Below are 18,360 nucleotides of genomic sequence, written 5' to 3'. Positions count from 1 at the left end.
TGTCAATTTGCTTCAGGATGTAAATAAAGCACCATATATATGAATTCAACAAACCTAACCTCTTCCCCATCTTTCATTTCTGTATGCAAAGCTTTTCTCCTTACCCTTCCTTGTTCTCTATCCTGTTTCTTTACACAGCTGGGCCAGTTCCGATGCCACGGACCAGTTTCACAGCTCCAGCCTTGGATCGATGCAGACTCCTCCCTTTTTCTCTACGCGGGTGACACTCTGGGCAATGTTTACTCCTTGGAGTGGGGCTCCGTCTCTGCTTGAGGGATGCGTCTTCCTGAGGGGAGCTCCTGCCAGCAGCCTCTTAAGCCTGGCACTTCTCCTTTCCAGACATGAATGCAGCTGTTTCGCTGCTACCTCCTCAGCCTTGCCCCACCCTCACAGCAGCTGGAATCTGCAGATCCTGCCTGGCTTCTTAGTTGATGTGGAGGCCGTGATTCTGTCACAGCCTATGCTTGCTTAGCAACTGTAGGCCACAGAGCTCTGATAACTGTGTGAGGAACCACCTTAGAAACCTGGCTGGAGTCTGGGTTTGAAGCCAGTCAAGCTTTGTAGCTCCCCTCTACCTAACCACAGAGGTGAAAAACAAGTTTCAGAAGGGCTAAATCTATTGTGTGTACAGATTTCCCCTGCGCCCCCTTTGCCTTCAAAATACTGTGATGACAAATTTGCAACCACTGATGCCTTCTGTATAGTGTTTTTATTTTGCTAATGTGCCTTCCCTTATTTTACAAGTCAATTAAGAAATAAAATGGAGCAATGTCAACCATTTTTGTGTTCCTCTGTGCTAAAGAACCTGTACTTAGTAAACAGTGAGGAGCAGCAGGGCTGAGAAATGGCAACGTGGGCTGGTGCTGTGCTTTGAAGCCTGGATATTGGGCCTTCAAGGTGCAGCATAAGGGCATCTTTGAAAGTCCCTGTGCTTCGTGGCAAGACTTCAGAAGCTCCTTTTGGCTTGGCCAGGTCACCCTTTTACTTGTCCCCACGTGACATCCTATGCAGTTGACAAAAGGGTTCGTGTGACCAAAATTGCCTCCTAGGCTGAAACTCTGCTTTAAGGCATGGAATGGGGAAGCTTTCTGAGACAAGAGGCCCCCATTCTTTCATTGCATGCCTTCGTGGGAGGAGGGAGAGAACATGTCAGTAGAGACTGAGGCCACCACTCCACAACCATATAGCAAGAAGGGGAGTCCTGTACCCCCCTGACACTCAGCTGACTGGGAAACACCCAGCAAAGGAGGCACCTGTGCCTTTGCAATCCACTGTTTCAAGGGCCTTGAGGCATCACCTTCCTTCACCCTCTCCTCGTCTTGCTTCAAGGTGATTCCAGAGCACTTGACAAGCATCAGAAGAGGCGTGTTACTACTGACCGATCTGCAGAAACAGCAGTTGTGGGCTTAGAAGGGTGAGGAAACGGGTGACGCACCTTAAACCCAAGGGTGGGAAGGGCTTTTGAAACGACTTGAGAAAGGCTTTGCAGGCCTACAACCCACTGCTGCTCCAAGGCCTTAGTTGTTCCACAGTCTTCCTAACACAACACCATAGCCTGCTTTCTACAAAAGGGGTGCCTTCGTCAACTCCCTTAACAAGGCCAGTGTATTAAATCAAGTTTTAATCAACTGCACTCTAGGAATAAAATTCTATGGAAGGAGGTCAAGTTATCAAGTCTCTCGGCTTGAAGGCACTTGAGACGTCAGCTTGGAAAAAAAGAGGCCTGTGGTTTTTCTGCTGCCGTCCTCCTCTGCATCGCCTGCTGAACTTCACCAGAGCTGGGTGAAATTGAAGCGCACCTTGAGGAGGTACTTCATGCGCACCTGCCGTGGGTCGTAGACAATGAACTCGTTGTAGTTCAGGGTGTAGCCGTTGGGGTTCACCACCCCGGTTTCTGCAGCAGGGCCCAGGGGGACCAGAGACCCATGGCTGCCAGGGAAGGAAAAAGAGAACACAGTGTTTAGAAATTCATGTTGCACACAAGCACCCATGTTCCTTGCCTGCGCTAGGAGTGTTTTTAATCAGAGATCTAGTTACAGGTAGGTAGCCGTGTTGGTCTGCCGTAATTGAAACAAAATTTAAAAAATTCCTTCCGGTAGCACCTTAGAGACCAACTAAGTTTGGTATTGGTATGAGCTTTTGTGTGCAAACTTAGTTGGTCTCTAAGGTGCTACCGGAAGGAATTTTTTTAATTATTCAGAGATGCATGGAAACGCCCTGGTCCACAAATCTCTCTGCTGCCTTAAGGACAGCCTTTGAATTTTCAGCCAGGTAGGATTCCTCCACCCACCCCAAACTCACAGTGTTGTGCTGTTGGCTGGGGAAGGCGCCATCTTGCCAAGCCCTTTGGTGCAATGTTTGTTGGTCAGCAGTTTCTCTGCTTCGGGATTTGCCTCCAACAGTTCGTTGCATTCGCCCAGAGCTACCTGCAGAGGCGGGAGAGCAGAACTTCAGCCCCAGCTCATGCATACATCACTTGAATATTTAAAACACTGTAGCGGAACTCCTGTAAATGGCCTCTAATCTGAGAAGCGAACAGAGGAAGGAGGAATATGTGGTGGTGATGGGTTGTGGGGATACTGGTTTTACAAGGTTGAGCCCCAGGTCTGGCCCAGGCACATCTCCCCCTTTCCCTTGCGCTTTTTAAAAGTTAAAATGGTGGTGTTGTTTTTTAATGTAATATGTCCAGTTGGCCTGTAAGCAATGTATGAGGTAGTGCCATCTCAGCTCACTACCATCTTAACTGCACAGAGGCACGTGTTTTAATATTAGTGATCAATTCTTGCATTTGGATCCCAAAGAGCTCAGAGTGGGGGACATTGTTCTCCCCCATCTCACTTACTCCCCACAACAACCCTGTGAGGCAGGTTAGGCCGAGAGGCAGTGACTCGGCCCAAGTGGCAATTTGAATCCTGGTCTCTCCCAGGTCCTAGTCAGATGCTCTAACCACTATGGCTAATTTGTACTGAACCAGCAGTTCTTGCCAGTAAGCTAAAGGCTAGTCAGAGGGTTCAATCCATCCACCATCTACAGAGCCCATAACACCCCGCTGTCACTCCTCAACTCAGCAACAAGTCCTGCCAGCCAAAGTCTCTCTTCCCCTCCGAAAGTCAGCCTAAACTGGGCCTATACTCTGCAAATTTGAATCACAGGGCTGCCCCACCCCAAGTCTTTTATGTACTTATTTACACTCCAGGGAAGGCTAGAGCTGGGGTAAGCAGTTATTTTGGACTACAGTCCCCTTCATTCCCCTTTTTGCTTTTATTAATTTTTACATAAAGTTTCCAAAAAACATACAACATATTTTCTTATCTTATACAATGTTTTGGACTTCCATCCACCACATCTGAAGATTTTCAGTCTTTATCACTTAATCTGCATTTCATTAGTTTCACTGTTATTTTTAATAGGTAAAGGTAAAGGTACCCCTGCCCGTACGGGCCAGTCTTGACAGACTCTGGGGTTGTGCGCCCATCTCACTCAAGAGGCCGGGGGCCAGCGCTGTCCGGAGACACTTCCGGGTCACGTGGCCAGCGTGACATCGCTGCTCTGGCGAGCCAGAGCCGCACACGGAAACGCCGTTTACCTTCCCGCTAGTAAGCGGTCCCTATTTATCTACTTGCACCCGGGGGTGCTTTCGAACTGCTAGGTTGGCAGGCGCTGGGACCGAACGATGGGAGTGCACCCCACCGCGGGGATTCGAACCGCCGACCTTTCGATCAGCAAGCCCTAGGTGCTGAGGCTTTTACCCACAGCGCCACCCGCGTCCCGTGTTATTTTTAATAGTCCTTCACTAATAATTCTCTTCATGCTTTTCCCTGCAATATTTCACACAGACCTCCTTACAAAACTTCTTGTAGTCCTACTAGCGTAATCTGCTGATTACAATTGCTTTTCATATAATTCACATATTTACTCCAGTCCTCTGAGAATCTCTGATCCTGCAGGTTTCGAATCTTTCCTGTCATTTTATCTAATTCTGCATAGTCCATTAATTTCGTCTGCCCTTCATTCCCGTTATTTGTGTGCATATAAATTGTGGGTTTTTTTAATTAGTTTTGATACTGCTTAGTATTAAAACACCTCTAAGCAGTGTGCACACAAACACAAAAAACCCCCTGAAGAAACAACAGACAACTTAAAATGAAACATTACAAAAACACACAGTTACATATAAAACCCGGAGCTGATGGGAATTGTAGTCCACATGTACAGGCGCTCTTTGCCCCCTCCCCCCAAAATGGGATGCAGATCTCACCTCCGACAGCAACAACAGGCCGACGTCTTTCTCGCGGGTGGCAAAGCAGTAGTTGGCACTCTTGGAGGACATGTCGGCAAAGTAGATCCCTTTCCCAAACTGGAAGGGAAGGAAAGGAAGGTCAGTAAGTCAGCCCTGCCATGAGGTGAGCCAGGAAAAACAGGCCAAGAGCTCAGCAGAGGACAAAGTGGGAAGACTCACCATGTAGCCAGTGACGGGGGCTTCCGGGGGGGCCACCCGCAACCCGCGACTCAATATCCCTGCCCAGTTGCCCAGGCGTGATCCGTGCCACAGCAGTGTCCTGAGAAAGGGGAAGAAGCCCAGAAGAGAGACAAATCACAATGGGGATCTCTAGGTTGAGAGCCAGCATGGTGCCTCAACCTGTGGGTCCCCAGGTGTTGCTGGACTACAACTCCCATCATCCCTGAGCTCTGCTAGCTAGGGGTGATGGGAGTTGTAGTTCAACAACATCTGGGGACCCACAGGCTGAGAAAGGCTGGATTAGAGGTTACAGTGCTGGGCTAGGATTTCAGGGGGGTTGGACTAGATGAGCCTTGGGGGTCCCCTTCCAACTCTACAATTCAAGAATGATATGACTCATGAGAGCCAGGTTCAAATCCCCACTCGAGTCATGAAGCTCACTGCAAGACCTTGGGCCAGTTGCTCACTTTCGGGCTAACATACCTCGCAGGGTTGTTGTTGTGGGAAGAGAATAATAGCGCTGTAGAGTTGGAAGGGACCCTGAGGGTCATTTAAGTCCAATCCCCTGCAATGCAGGAATACGCAGCTGTCCCATACGGGGATCAAACCTGCAACCTTGGGGTTAGAAACACCATGCTCTAACCGACTGAGCTATCCAGGACGGATATGTAGGCCACACTTTTGAGCTTCTTGGGGGAAAGGTGGCCTATATAAATGCAATAAATAAATAAAAACAAGCTCAAGTGAGGTGTCTCTCTCTCCCCCCACCCCACTCCTTCTACTCACCGGTTGGGGAGGTCAGAGCGGAAGGTCGAGTCTGGATCGGAGCCCTTCTTGTTCAGCACAAAGGCCTCCAGCAGCGTCATGGTGTAATCTTGGTGTGTGGGAGCGTGAGTGGACAACAGGTAGCGCTCTAAGACCTGGGAAGGAGTAGGGAACTATCAGAGGAGAAGCAACAACTCCCCACATATATATATATATATATATTTTAAGCATGGGCAGAGTTTTCCTGGGACTTCCCCTCCCCACCCGCCCAGTCCCCATCCCTCACATACTGGGAAGTCAGGGCTATCCCTCTCCAAAGGTCGAATCTCACAGCTGAGGCCGCGATAGTTCCGGTCCAGCGGGTGCTCCTTGTCCAGCTGCTCTGACCGCACCAGTTTAATGGCAGCACGGATCTCGCCGAGAGCCTTGAGGGGCAAAATGAAAGCAGGCGGGAGTGGCAGGAGCGTTTTCACAGGACGGCAGGACCACCAGCACTACCCAAATTGATCCATCCATGGTGGGCATCTTCTGTCTGTCTGTCTATTGATTAACTGATTGATCAACCAGTTCCTTCTCCCACCCCCCATCTGGAATGAGGGGAGTTGGGAGCCTTGAGGCCCAGTCCCTTATTGCTCCAAATTTGCATGGGGAAGAAATTCAATTTCCTTTAAAAAGATATATTTACAATTTTGTTGAGATTATTAGTAAAGTAAATAAGAATGAAGAACAAAGAAAGAATATGTTATATCATAGCCTTAATTACATCATTTATTTAGTTATTGCTGTTCTTCTTTGCTTTTTTAATATATATATATATTACTCAAGATATCCCTCAATCACTCAAGATATCCCTCAAACAATTAAGGAACAAAAGAAGAAAAGGCACACTAGCCTGGGAACTTCCTCTCGGCCCAGAACATTGGAGGCTATACACCACACCTCAACAGTATTTATAGGAACTCAAACACTGAGACCCTGCTCTGTTCCAGTAACAAGAAGCCGAAAGCACCAGCCTGAAGATGACGAGTGAGACCTCGTCGAAACGTCGCCACTCCCCCCACTTCAGTTGTGCGTTTGCATTCAAGCGCTCTTACCTCCAGCAGCTGGGCCTTCTCCTGCAGCTCCTCTTCTGTGCTGATCAGTGGAGGGGTCCTCAATCTGCAAAAGGGGATCAGGGTGGGGGCACAGACTTTAGGAAAGGTTGCAGAAATGAAGGGGAGGGGTATATACATGCATTGGGTTTTGCACTCCATAAACACTGTTCTGCACTTGCAAAGAACTGGTCCTTTCGTGCGGCAGCAACTGCTCTCTGCAACTCCCCAGTTATGAAATATTAGGCAGGAATCTTCACTCTTGATGTTTTCAACAGCTGCTACAAACTTTAAGGAATGCCTATCCACGCTGGGGGGACGCGGGTGGTGCTGTGGGTAAAAGCCTCAGCGCCTAGGGCTTGCCGATCGAAAGGTCGGCGGTTCGAATCCCCGCGGCGGGGTGCGCTCCCGCTGCTCAGTCCCAACGCCTGCCGACCTAGCAGTTCGAAAGCACCCCCGGGTGCAAGTAGATAAATAGGGACCGCTTACCAATGGGAAGGTAAACGGCGTTCCGTGTGCTGCGCTGGCTCGCCAGATGCAGCTTTGTCACGCTGGCCACGTGACCTGGAAGTGTCTCCGGACAGCGCTGGCCCCCGGCCTCTTGAGTGAGATGGGCGCACAACCCCAGAGTCTGTCAAGACTGGCCCGTACGGGCAGGGGTACCTTTACCTTTTATCCACGCTGGGAATTTTACTATATATAGGTAAAGGTAAAGGGACCCCTGACCATTAGGTCCAGTCGTGACCGACTCTGGGGTTGCGGCACTCATCTCGCTTTATTGGCTGAGGGAGCTGGCGTACAGTTTCCGGGTCATGTGGCCAGCATGACCAAGCCACTTCTGGTGAACCAGAGCAGCGCACGGAAACGCCGTTTACCTTCCCGCCAGAGCAGTACCTATTTATCTACTTGCACTTTGAGGTGCTTTCGAACTGTTAGGTTGGCAGGAGCAGGGACCAAGCAATGGGAGCTCACCCCGTCGCGGGGATTCAAACCGCCGACCTGCTGATTGGCAAGTCCTAGGCTCTGTGGTTTAACCCACAGTGCCACCCGCGTCCCTTGATTTATATACTTGGTTTAAAACTGCTGAGTTTATCTATATTTTGGTACACATTATTCTAGTTTCTAATGCTTGATTTGATCAATTTTTTCTTATGTGCCTATGTAAAGTACAAAGAAGATTGTTGTTGTTGACAACATAAAAGAGCCTGAAGGATGAGGCTATTGGCCCTTCTGCATCCACACCGTGGCAGGAAGGGGGGGGGGAGGAGGCATATATTGCATGATCGCGAATGACTTGGGAAGTGGGTTGAGAAGCACCAAATATTTGTGGGAAGAGATGTACCATGCTGTACGTAGTTTTGAGTATAGAGAGACAACAGAGTCCCATCCCTGAGCCACTGGGAGCCCAAGGTAAGGAGGGTTGCCCCTGGCCCGGCAGCACTAACCCAAAATCATGGGGAATCCGTGTGTAGAATTCATTGCAGGCCTCCACCAGGGCACGGCCGGTCTGCTTCCGCTTGAGACACGCCTCTACCTTTCGCAGCGATTGGTACCCTGCGCTGATCTGTTCAGCCGTCAGCTTTCCTGGAGGGGACGTGGGAGAGAGAGGAACTCAGCCCAAGGTGTTTCTGTCTGCCCCCCAAAAGTTACTGGGCTTTATGCTTAACTTGCCCAAGCATGCAGCCCATTTGAAATGAAATGGAAAGCAACAATGGTGTAGAGCAGTGGAATTAAAACAACAACTACTAGGGGCTCCCACCCCTGCACATGCCACTCACCTACATGACCTCCCTTGCCCAAACCACAACTATTCACCCCTCCCTTTACATTTCACCGCTGCCACTATTGTGGGGGAAGGAGAAAGTAAGGGCAAGGGTCTACTGGCAGCCATGAGAACTGCAGCGTGACGACATCCTTAGGGTTTTATTATATAGTATTAAGACATTTGTTTCCAGATTTCACTCCAAACATAAGAACACAAGAAGAACCTGCTGGATCAGGCCAATGGCCCATCCAATACCCAGTAGTGAAACCTGCAAGCTGGATTCGAGCACAATAACCCTCTCCCCTCTTGTGGTTTCCAGATTTCTGTATTAAAAGATTTCCTCTTTGCCGCTCTTCTCTCTTTAGAGCTCCTGAACTAAGTTAGATATAAAAGTGACAAATTAGGGCCACTTGCCTAGAGGAGCCTTCTTGGTGTCATACTTCATCTCCACCACCATTTCCTCCATGGTGCGGATGCTGCAAATCAGCTCCACCAAGGCCTGAACTCGTGGGTCCAGCTGTGACACAGGCTTGGGGCACGAGGCTGTCTTCTGTGAGGCAGCTTTCTCCTCATTCTGGAAAGAATGTAAAGCAAAAGATTATGAGGCAGAGTGTCCTTCAGCCACAAGACCTCCCCTCCCTGCTCTTTCCCTCCCTGAAGTCTCACTGCATCATTGGCTTCATAGTCCAGGTGGAGAATATCGTATTTGCCTGGAACCTTCTGGAAGCTGCAACGCTTGGTCCACTCATTCCTGGTTTTGTCCAAAAACCTAAAAGAGGTAGAGGAAAGAACACGTGAGACCGGTTCAAGGAGGGCAGGCATTGGATGGGATGGGGGAATACCTCCAAAATTCCAAATGTGACTCACTTTTTGGTGAAGATGTCTTTGGCTTTAGCTAAATCTCCAGCACAACTCACAAGCGAGTGCTGACCCGGCTTACCAACTGAGAAGGAAAGAGACAAAGAGAGAATGGGGGAAGGCTAAGGGGAGAAAACCATTGGAGAGTGTGGGACAGTGGAAGAGACGACGTGTTGCTTTCTGGAGCTGAGAAGAAAGTCCAAGAGCCGTGGCTCCAAGGGGTGGTTTCTACAGAGCCACAACCACACACTTTGGAATGGGGGAAGCAGGTAAGAACTGCTTTGCTATACGGCCTGCTTTTGCTATACGGGGCCAATCCAATGCTCTGTCTCCATCAGTGGTCAACCAGATTGCTGGGGCAAAGCTCACAAACAAGACTTGAAAGTGAGATTTCCCATCTTGTTGCAACCCATCATAAGCAACCAGAGGTTCAACTTTGAGCAGACCCTTTGAAATCAATGCAAGTAAGCGAGCCATGTCTATTGACTTCCATGGGGCTGCTCTGAGTATGACCAACTTTGGATACAACTCCAAAAGTTATACAGCCTCTAGGGGCTCCATCCTCAGTGACTGTGTCATACGACTGCCCCCAAGTTCCCTGTCCCGACTTACCACGCCCCCAACGCATCCAGACACTGTAGTTCCGGGCTCTGTCATCCTCCAACAACTGGATTAGGTAGTATTTGTTGTTGTTGAACTGGAGGTTTGTCTGGGAGGAACCAAGGAGAAGGAAGACAGTGAGAACAGATCAGTGGCGGCAGCAGCACATTTACTGAATACCCCTCCCTGGAAAAGTTCATCTGGTGCATATGTTATAGTCATGCCTAGCCCTGACCTGGCACGGGGTCCTTGGAGGACAAACCAGATACCCCACAGATTGAAGAACTTGAGGAGTAAGCAGGGTCCCCTAGAACCACAGCTGAGGGGCCCTCAGTTAGGAACCTGCTGAAGAACACTTGCGGCTGTCAGAGGAAGAGGTGGAACCACTTCCTGGTCTCAAATAACTCCAGAGCCCCCAAAGCTCCGGATCTGGGCTGTTGTGCAATTTGAGAAAAGTGTCTCCTCGTGAGCAAGTGATGCCCTCCCTTCCCAAGCAAAGTATATATGCCTCCCCTCCCTGCAACCGTTTAATCTTCACACCAACCCTGCAATGGTAGGTTAGGCAGAGAGACTGGCTCAAGGTTTGTGGCTAAGTGGGGATTTGAAGACGAGTCTCCCCGTTTGCTTCCATCACCGTGCGCTATACAGGCATCTAGTTTAACTATCCATTAAAATGCAGATGAAAAGTAGCCTACAAGCCCACTCACCTGATTCAACATCACATCGTAAACGTCGTCTCCCTCACAATAAACGTGAGCCTCGTTTGGGAAGGAAGAGCAGCAGGAAAGAGAGAAGAAAAAAGATGGTTATTTTCAGAGCAAAATGATTAGAAAATAGCATGAGCAGGGGTGGCTAACCTTTTAATTTATTTATTTTTAGCCCAGCAGCATCGAGCTACCGAGCTAGACTGACCAGCCAACTGTTGTGGCCCAACATGCCTGTTCTTAAGTCCTTGGTAAGCTTTTACTTCAGAATGGAGGTACTTGTCGCCGTCCCCCACCACCGACCTTGTTGTTGGGCTCCAACTGCCAACAGCCCTGGGGCAATATGAGGGAATTTGTAGTCTGGAACATCTGAAAGGCCATAGGGAAGGCCCATCCCTGTTACTCAAAGAGTAGTACAATACAGTGGTACCTTGGTTCTCAAACATCTTGGTACTCAAACAACTTGGAACTCAAACACTGCAAACCCAGAAGTAAGTGTTCTGGTTTGCGAATTTTTTCCGGAAGCTGAACCTGCTCTGTTTGAGTGTTATGCTTCTGATTTGAGTGCCACACTTCCGTTTTGAGTGTTACGCTGAGGTCTGTATGTTTTTGCTATTTATTTTGCCTTTTTGTGGCTCTTTTTTGTTTGTTATTCTGACTGTGTGGAACCCAGTTCAGCTACGCAGGTTGTACAATGACAATAAAGGTGGTATTATTATTATTATTATTATTATTATTATTATTATTATTACTGATTGATTGATTGCGTGACTGCAGTACATTGTTTATTGCTTTCATTTTAGGGATCGATGGTCTTGTTAGACAGCAAAATTCATGTTAAATTGCTGTTTTAGGGGTTGTTTTTAAAAGTCTGGAACGGATTAATCCATTTTGCATTACTTTCTATGGGAAAGTGGGCCTTGGTTTTGGAACACTTTGGTTTTGGCACAGACTGCTGGAATGGATTAAGTTTGAGAACCAAGCTACCACTGTAAATTAAAAACCACCTCCCTTCTGTTTTTGAACGTGCGTTTTCAGTCAGGAGGGGCTGCTATTATGAGGCTTAGCCAAGGTGGCGCTTGCCTCCAAATCCCTTCCGCCACAGACTGACAGGCCGATGGTCAGGAATGGTAGTCTCAGCAAACTAGAGGCCAACGGTTTTCCATTCATGCCAGTAGGTGCCTTACATTGCCCAGCTTGGCAGAGCATTCTGGATCCACAGGTGCTTTTCCCTTCACTATCAGCGTCCTCACGGCCTCTGCGGGGGGAAAGGAGGAGGTGGGTTGGAGCACTGATGTGCTGATTAAATTCACCCCGACCCCTCACAAACTTGGCATCTACGACGCTACTAGCTAGCCTCTTAAGAACCTCAGCATTTCTTTAAAAATACACACGGTTCTAGTTCCTGAGAGTGTTAATCCCGAGCTGCTTAAAAGCAGGCAGTACGTTCTGGCAATAAACACAGCCAGCAGCCTCCTGGGAGTGGTGCTTCAGTTCATGCTATAAATCATCACCTGCTTATATCCCCAAGGTCTGAGCTGCTAGGCTCAAGTTGTTGGGGGATTTGGCTGACAGGCCGATCTACTAAGACCTGTTTCATTTGGCTGTTACCCTTGTTATCTGCATCTCCTTGAGATGCTGCGGTATCCCCTCCGCCCCGGGTCTTCTTAGCAGGAACGGGGCTTTCGGTCCCTGAGATGCTGTTGCTTGGTTGGGATCCTCCGTCCTCAGTCTCTGCAGCGTCTGAAAGAGAGAGAAAAGCCCAGGGTGGAGCAGGCCTGCTGGTTGCAGGTTCTGAAAAGTGTAAGAGAGATTTTGGGAGGCTATGGACTGGTTCTACCTTGGCAGAAATATATCCCCATCTATATATCTCCCAGGGACATGGGTGGCGCTGTGGGTTAAACCACAGAGCCTAGGACTTGCTGATCAGAAGGTCGGCGGTTCGAATCCCCATGATGGGGTGAGCTCCCGTTGCTTGGTCCCAGCTCCTGCCAACCTAGCTGTTCAAAAGCACGTCAAAGTGCAAGTAGATAAATAGGTACCGCTCCGGAGGAAAGGTAAACGGCGTTACCATGCGCTGCTCTGGTTTGCCAGAAGCAGCTTAGTCATGCTGGCCACATGACCCGGAAGCTGTACATCGGCTCCCTCAGCCAATAAAGTGAGATGAGCGCCGCAACCCCAGAGTCGACCACGACTGGACCTAATGTTCAGTGGTCCCTTTACCTTTATATATCTCCCTCACACCCCTCTCATTTTTTCATATCATTTTTATTAAATCTCCATAAATATTTCAAAACATTTATCATCGTATACATTTTTAAACAAAGTTTCCTCTTGACTTCCCACCCCTCCTTTCCTGATTTTTTTTTTACTTCTTTTTATTAGCTGTTTTATAACACATATTTTGTTTTGTTGTTGTCTAAACCCTGCTACCGTTAATTCTTTCAGTAATCCACTGCTTATTTTTCAAATCCTGCCGGCGACTTCATATATGGGTGATAATTTGATGGATAATCCATCAGTTGTTTCCATTTTGTCCTCTTGATTTCACTGTTAATTTCGCCATTTCAGCCCCGCCCCCCTCTCCATTCTGCACCCGGGCAATGAAAAGGCATTATTGGAAGGGAGGGAAACATTTTTGCCTGGCAAAAACATTCAAGGTGGTTGCAACGCAGGGCTGCAGCACAGGGAGAGTCCTAGGGGCATGCTAGGTCCACAGGCCTAAGATTCCCAACCTTTCTTGCTGGCCTTTCTTGCAACGCTGCTCTGAAGCCTCAATGAGGACTGGAAGAATGCAAAGTATTATCACCAACATAAAACCCTACATCCTTGTACCTGACTCCCTGCGTTCCATCAGACGTTCAAACCCGGTCCGGCTGTTGGTCTGCACCATGCGGGCTGTGTCCAGCTTGTAGCGTGTCCGCCCAACCATCACTTCCACTGTGGGTTCTCCGTGGCCGTTCCTGGCTGCCTGCAGGGCCAGGCAGGTGTCCGCAGGGTAAGGAAGCCACTCGCCTTCTTCGTCTCCTTGCCAGCACCAAACAAAATCTGGACCAGCACAGTGGCAGGGAGAGAGCAGGAGGAGAGAAGATATCTCGGTCAAAACCTGGCGAAGCAAGTCCTAAGGGACTAGGAGGCATTTTCTAGCAATCCTTCAGTGGGGAGAAATGGGCAAATGAACATGTGCCCAGAGGAACACTTGCCTTCAGGGCAAAGGGCACAAGAGGGGTGGTTTTGATAGTGCTGGACTCCAACTCCCATCAGCCTCAGGCAACATGGTCAGGAATGATGGACATTGTAGTCCAACACGGTCTGGAGGGCCACACATTCCCCATCCCTGCGCTAAGGGCCAAAACCTGTAGTGATGTCCCCAATGAGGCTTTGCCACCCAACATGGGCTGCATTTAACCTGCTGACACACCCCTGTCCACATTGAGTAGCAAACCTGTCTTGCATTTGGAATGTGATGCTGTAGGTGGTGCTGCAGCCAGGGAAAGCACCATGAAAAGCACTTTGCATTTTATTCCAGGAACTCATGGTGGGTTCCATGGAGGTTCCCAGGCTGTCTCTCATCCATGCGCCAACCAGACGGACTGACCTGCTCAGTTTCCTCACTCCAGTTGCATCACTGCACGACTTCAGATCAGACCCCTGGAAGCTTTCAGCGTTTAAACTGCAAATGGACTTCATAGCAAACCCCTTTGAAGGCGCACACTGTGGCCCTTCTGAAGTTCTGCCTGATGTCATAAGTGTTAGAATTCCTGCTCCATGATTGCAGTCATGGGATTGTTGTCTATCACATGACGGTGTATGTTTTGACTCCAGAAAGTGGGAAGTGACGGAGACAGGATGTTTGTGTTACTGTGTTCCGTGAAGTGGGACTACTGTCCTTTGTTTTTTCTCTTTGCTGTCTGATGCTAAAGAGAGAGGGAGCCATGCTGCAGTGCTCTGTGTGTGTTTATATGTAAATAAAGTAGATTAGCCAAAATGCTGAGTTGCTGAGGTCTGTTACGCAAGATGCGAAGACTCTGCAGATCCCTAAGTGTGCAGATATCTGTTGGCATCGGTCGCTGTGATGTTTAGGCAGAAGAAAGCTTTTGAAACTCCCAAACGATTGACCAGGATGGAGGGAACATGCCAGTCAGGCATGTGTCTCTGCCAAGGTCTTACTCGAGAGTAGGACCAGCTCCTGACAATAAGGACATCAGGCGACTGACAGGTGTGTGGGCTTGCTCATCTGTCAAAGTTGGCCTATGGGGAAGGAAAGACTCTTGGTCCACTGGCAGGATCCACTAAGAAAATGCAAGAAAATTAAAAGTTTGCTCACAAGAATCCAGATCCCGCACAGCTGCAGCCACATGCGATTCCAGCCCCGTCTGTTTATTCTGTTGCAGCATCTTGCGCAGGTCCACACAGGACTCCCCGATGTCCGCAGAGAGCTTCCCGGCTCTGTAGGAAATGCAGAAGCCTCCAATGTCATCGCCCTGACTCAATTCGGCCTACCTTCTCCATGTGGGGTGTGTATGTGTGTGTGTGTCAACAATGGGAGCACCAACGTGGCGAAGGGGCCTGGCTCAGAGGGAGAGCATCTGCTCCACATGCTGAGAGTCCCAGGTTCAATTCCTGGCATCTCCAAATAGAGATTTTTTGGGGGGAGGGGGACCCTTTCTGCCAGTCAATGAAAACAACACTGACTTAGATGGAGCAATGGTCTGGCTTGGTATAAGGGAACTTCCCAGGTGAGGAATGATGGCAGTTGTCATCCAGCATCCAGAGCAGCCTTTCTCAACCACTGCCCCCTCCCAAATGTTGTAGGACTACAACTCCCATCATCCCTAGCTACTGGTCAGGGGTGATGGGAGTTGTAGTCCAGCAGCATCTGGAGACCCAAGGTTGAGAAAGGTTGATCTGGAGTGCCACAATCCCCAGAATCTCCAGACAGGGTTGGGGAAAGACCCTCAGTCCCTGGAGAGATGCTGCCAGCCAATGTCTAGTGACCCAGTGATCCAACTCCCAATATTAAGCAGCTTCCTACGCTAACTCACCGGGCTGCCTGGCTCAGGATCTCGCTCTGCTCAGGCAAGAACTGCTGCCACCTGTCGCCAGGGGTCTCCCACTCCCAGCGCAGCTCCAGCTCAGCCCCGGCAGTGCTGGGCTCCCCGTTCTGGCGCTCGGGGGCCTTCCGCTTCCGTCTCATCCCTGCGGCGGCGTCAGAGCATGCAAAGAAGGCTGAGTCGACACCTCACACAATCACCTAAACAAGGAAGCCGAAGTGTCACTGGGGATCATTGCAGCAAGCAGATGCCTCATTCTGGATAGCTCAGTTGGTTAGCGTGTGGTGCTGATAACACCAAGGTTGCAGGTTCGATCCCCATATGAGACAGTTGCGTTGCAGGGGTTGAGACTAGATGATCCTCAGGGTCCCTTCCAACTTTACAAGTCTATGATTCTTCACGCACAGGCTTCAGAACTACATGTCTTACTATGGCAAATAATAAGAGTTTTGTGGCACCTTATACAGGTACAGAGCAAAAAAATTATTGCAGCATAAGCCATTGAGAGCCCACTTGGTCGTATGTATGGAAAGTTCATAGAATCATAGAGTTGGAAGAGACCACAAGGGCCATCGAGTCCAACCCCCTGCCAAGCAGGAAACACCATCAGAGCACTCCTGACATATGGTTGTCAAGCCTCTGCTTAAAGACCTCCAAAGAAGGAGACTCCACCACACTCCTTGGCAGCAAATTCCACTGTTGAACAGCTCTTACTGTCAGGAAGTTCTTCCTAATGTTTAGGTGGAATCTCCTTTCTTGTAGTTTGGATCCATTGCTCCGTGTCCGCTTCTCTGGAGCAGCAGAAAACAACCTTTCTCCCTCCTCTATATGACATCCTTTTATATATTTGAACATGGCTATCATATCACCCCTTAACCTCCTCTTCTCCAGGCTAAACATGCCCAGCTCCCTTAGCCGTTCCTCATAAGGCATCGTTTCCAGGCCTTTGACCATTTTGGTTGCCCTCCTCTGGACACGTTCCAGTTTGTCAGTGTCCTTCTTGAACTGTGGTGCCCAGAACTGGACACAGTACTCCAGGTGAGGTCTGACCAGAGCAGAATACAGTGGCACTATTTCTCCCCTTGATCTAGATGCTATACTCCTATTGATGCAGCCCAGAATTGCATTGGCTTTTTTAGCTGCCGCGTCACACTGTTGGCTCATGTCAAGTTTGTGGTCAACCAAGACTCCTAGATCCTTTTCACATGTACTGCTCTCAAGCCAGGTGTCCCCCATCTTGTATTTGTGCCTCTCATTTTTTTTTGCCCAAGTGCAATACTTTACATTTCTCCCTGTTAAAGTTCATCTTGTTTGTTTTGGCCCAGTTCTCTAATCTGTCAAGGTCGTTTTGAAGTGTGATCCTGTCCTCTGGGGTGTTAGCCACCCCTCCCAGTTTGGTGTCATCTGCAAATTTGATCAGGATGCCCTTGAGTCCATCATCCAAGTCATTGATAAAGATGTTGAATAAGACCGGGCCCAAGACAGAACCTTGTGGCACCCTACTAGTCACTCTTCTCCAGGATGAAGAGGAACCATTGATGAGCACCCTTTGGGTTGTAGCACCACTTCCTGCTTTGGGGGGGGGCAGGGGGTGTTCAGACCAGGCACAGCCAATGGGGCTGTTCTGTCTGAGTGGGCACGCCTTTGTGCCACGGACTGCCTTTCTGCCAAGGCTTCCCAGGCAGGATGCAATTTTAAAATACTAAATCAAATGATGCAAAGTCCCCTCAGGTTGATGGCAGACTTAAGGAGCCCCGGGGGAGCAGGGTGGGCTGTCCCAACAGATCTCTTAAGCCACTGGCAGTTCTGTCAGGAGCCAGTGGTATTTACTCCCTGGCTGTACTGGGTCAGGCCCTCCTTCTGCCTTCCCTCAGACCTTTATGAAGCCACAACAGGGAAGCCTGTGGCTACTCCCCTCTCTCTGGGTCCCATTCCCACTAGGGAGAGGACAAGGAAGAGGAGCAGAAGATTGGCAGGCGGACCCTTCCTGGGCTTGGCAGATGCCTGGCACCCAATGCTGCTCAGATATACATGCACAGGGACAGGAATTGTAAACATGGTGGCCAAAAGGTACCGAAATGAAACAAAGACAGAAATGTCACAAGCCATAACTCTTGCCCATCACTGCCTTTATGGCCCCGATGTTCACAATTCTTATGCACAAGCACACACAAGCAAACCACTGCTGTTATGTTCACACAAGAGGGCGTTTCATGCACCCAATGAAAAAGCTCCTGCTGCAATAATCACGCTGGTCTTTCTGCCGGGTTTTGCCTGTGCTTTACCTACCGAACTTCACCAACATTTATTTGGCCCAGGAGAACTGTTTCAAATCAGCTGCGGTGAAATGCATTCGTCACATGCCCTCGAGACACCATTTCCGCCCCACTGTGGTCCCGCAGATAGAAACCCGGCTCCGGGGAAGTTTGGATTCCTCAGCCACCGCGGTGATACCGACCCCCCAGCGTGACCAAACCTTGCTAATCGTAACATAAACTAAAGACATGGTGACAATCAGTCAATCAACCGGCGCGCATTATTTCCCAGGACCCACCCCTGGCTCTTCTGGAGCAGAGCTCTTGATCTGAATCGCCCTGCCCTACCTGGCCACTTAACCCTTTCCAGCCCACTTCCCTAATTCCTTGATCCTCAACCGCTGAGCCTGCAAGCAAGCTGGTGATCTGCCTCCCGCTTTCTATTATTTTCAAAAAAAAATCTACCGCTCTGTGCAATATTTTCCATCGATTTCCCTCCCTGACCCGCTTTCCCAACCAACCTGTTCCGCGTTGCCCTCTCTCTTTTTTTTGAAGCTATTACGAGGCTGCAAACAGCGCCTTTTTCCTGCTCCCGGGGAACGTTCCACGGACCAGCCCCTTTTTACTTCATTTGCATACGTCTGTTTTGCATGCTACGCCTCTGGCGAATCGATAAAAAGCAACCTGCGCGCGCACGCGTAGGGGAACTCCAGCTTTCGCGCCATTGAGGAGGCAGGGAAATGCAAATTAAGAAGCGTTGCATGATGGTCGCCGCTCACAGTTTAGCATTTCCCTCCCTGGCGTTTCTT

At 49.4% G+C, this 18,360-nt stretch overlaps 2 protein-coding genes across 10 annotated transcripts in view; one reads left to right on the top strand and one right to left on the bottom strand.

Annotated features, from left to right (window-relative positions):
* Positions 1-775, top strand: part of TEP1 (telomerase associated protein 1) — a 56,155-nt gene extending 55,380 nt beyond the window's left edge. For all 6 annotated transcript variants that reach the window (XM_077916955.1, XM_077916953.1, XM_077916957.1 and 3 more), the window contains exon 56: positions 139-775. In XM_077916955.1, coding sequence (XP_077773081.1) covers positions 139-273 — 135 coding nt within the window. In that variant the 3' untranslated portion in view covers positions 274-775. The remainder of the gene's footprint in view (positions 1-138) is intronic.
* Positions 695-18,220, bottom strand: PARP2 (poly(ADP-ribose) polymerase 2). Of its 4 annotated transcripts, none has more exons than XM_028701604.2 (19): positions 18,073-18,220; positions 15,288-15,496; positions 14,570-14,691; positions 13,078-13,290; positions 11,854-11,985; positions 11,430-11,500; positions 10,246-10,296; positions 9,551-9,647; positions 8,948-9,023; positions 8,747-8,849; positions 8,495-8,654; positions 7,761-7,899; positions 6,319-6,382; positions 5,515-5,649; positions 5,246-5,379; positions 4,460-4,559; positions 4,259-4,357; positions 2,302-2,426; positions 695-1,929 (listed from the first exon to the last, which is right to left on the bottom strand). In XM_028701604.2, the coding sequence occupies exons 2-19, from the start codon at positions 15,437-15,439 to the stop codon at positions 1,770-1,772; spliced, it is 2,133 nt and encodes a 710-aa protein (XP_028557437.2). In that variant the 5' UTR covers positions 15,440-15,496; positions 18,073-18,220; the 3' UTR covers positions 695-1,769. The 4 variants fall into 4 exon arrangements, with proteins under 4 accessions (XP_028557437.2, XP_028557438.2, XP_077773084.1 ...); XM_028701605.2 differs by lacking the exon at positions 18,073-18,220 and adding an exon at positions 17,586-17,824; XM_077916958.1 differs by lacking the exon at positions 5,515-5,649.
* Positions 18,221-18,360: the final 140 nt, after the last annotated feature.

This window comes from Podarcis muralis, chromosome 13 (assembly GCF_964188315.1).
Source record: "Podarcis muralis chromosome 13, rPodMur119.hap1.1, whole genome shotgun sequence".
Taxonomy (NCBI): domain Eukaryota; kingdom Metazoa; phylum Chordata; class Lepidosauria; order Squamata; family Lacertidae; genus Podarcis; species Podarcis muralis.
This window is presented reverse-complemented; position numbering and strand designations above follow the sequence as displayed.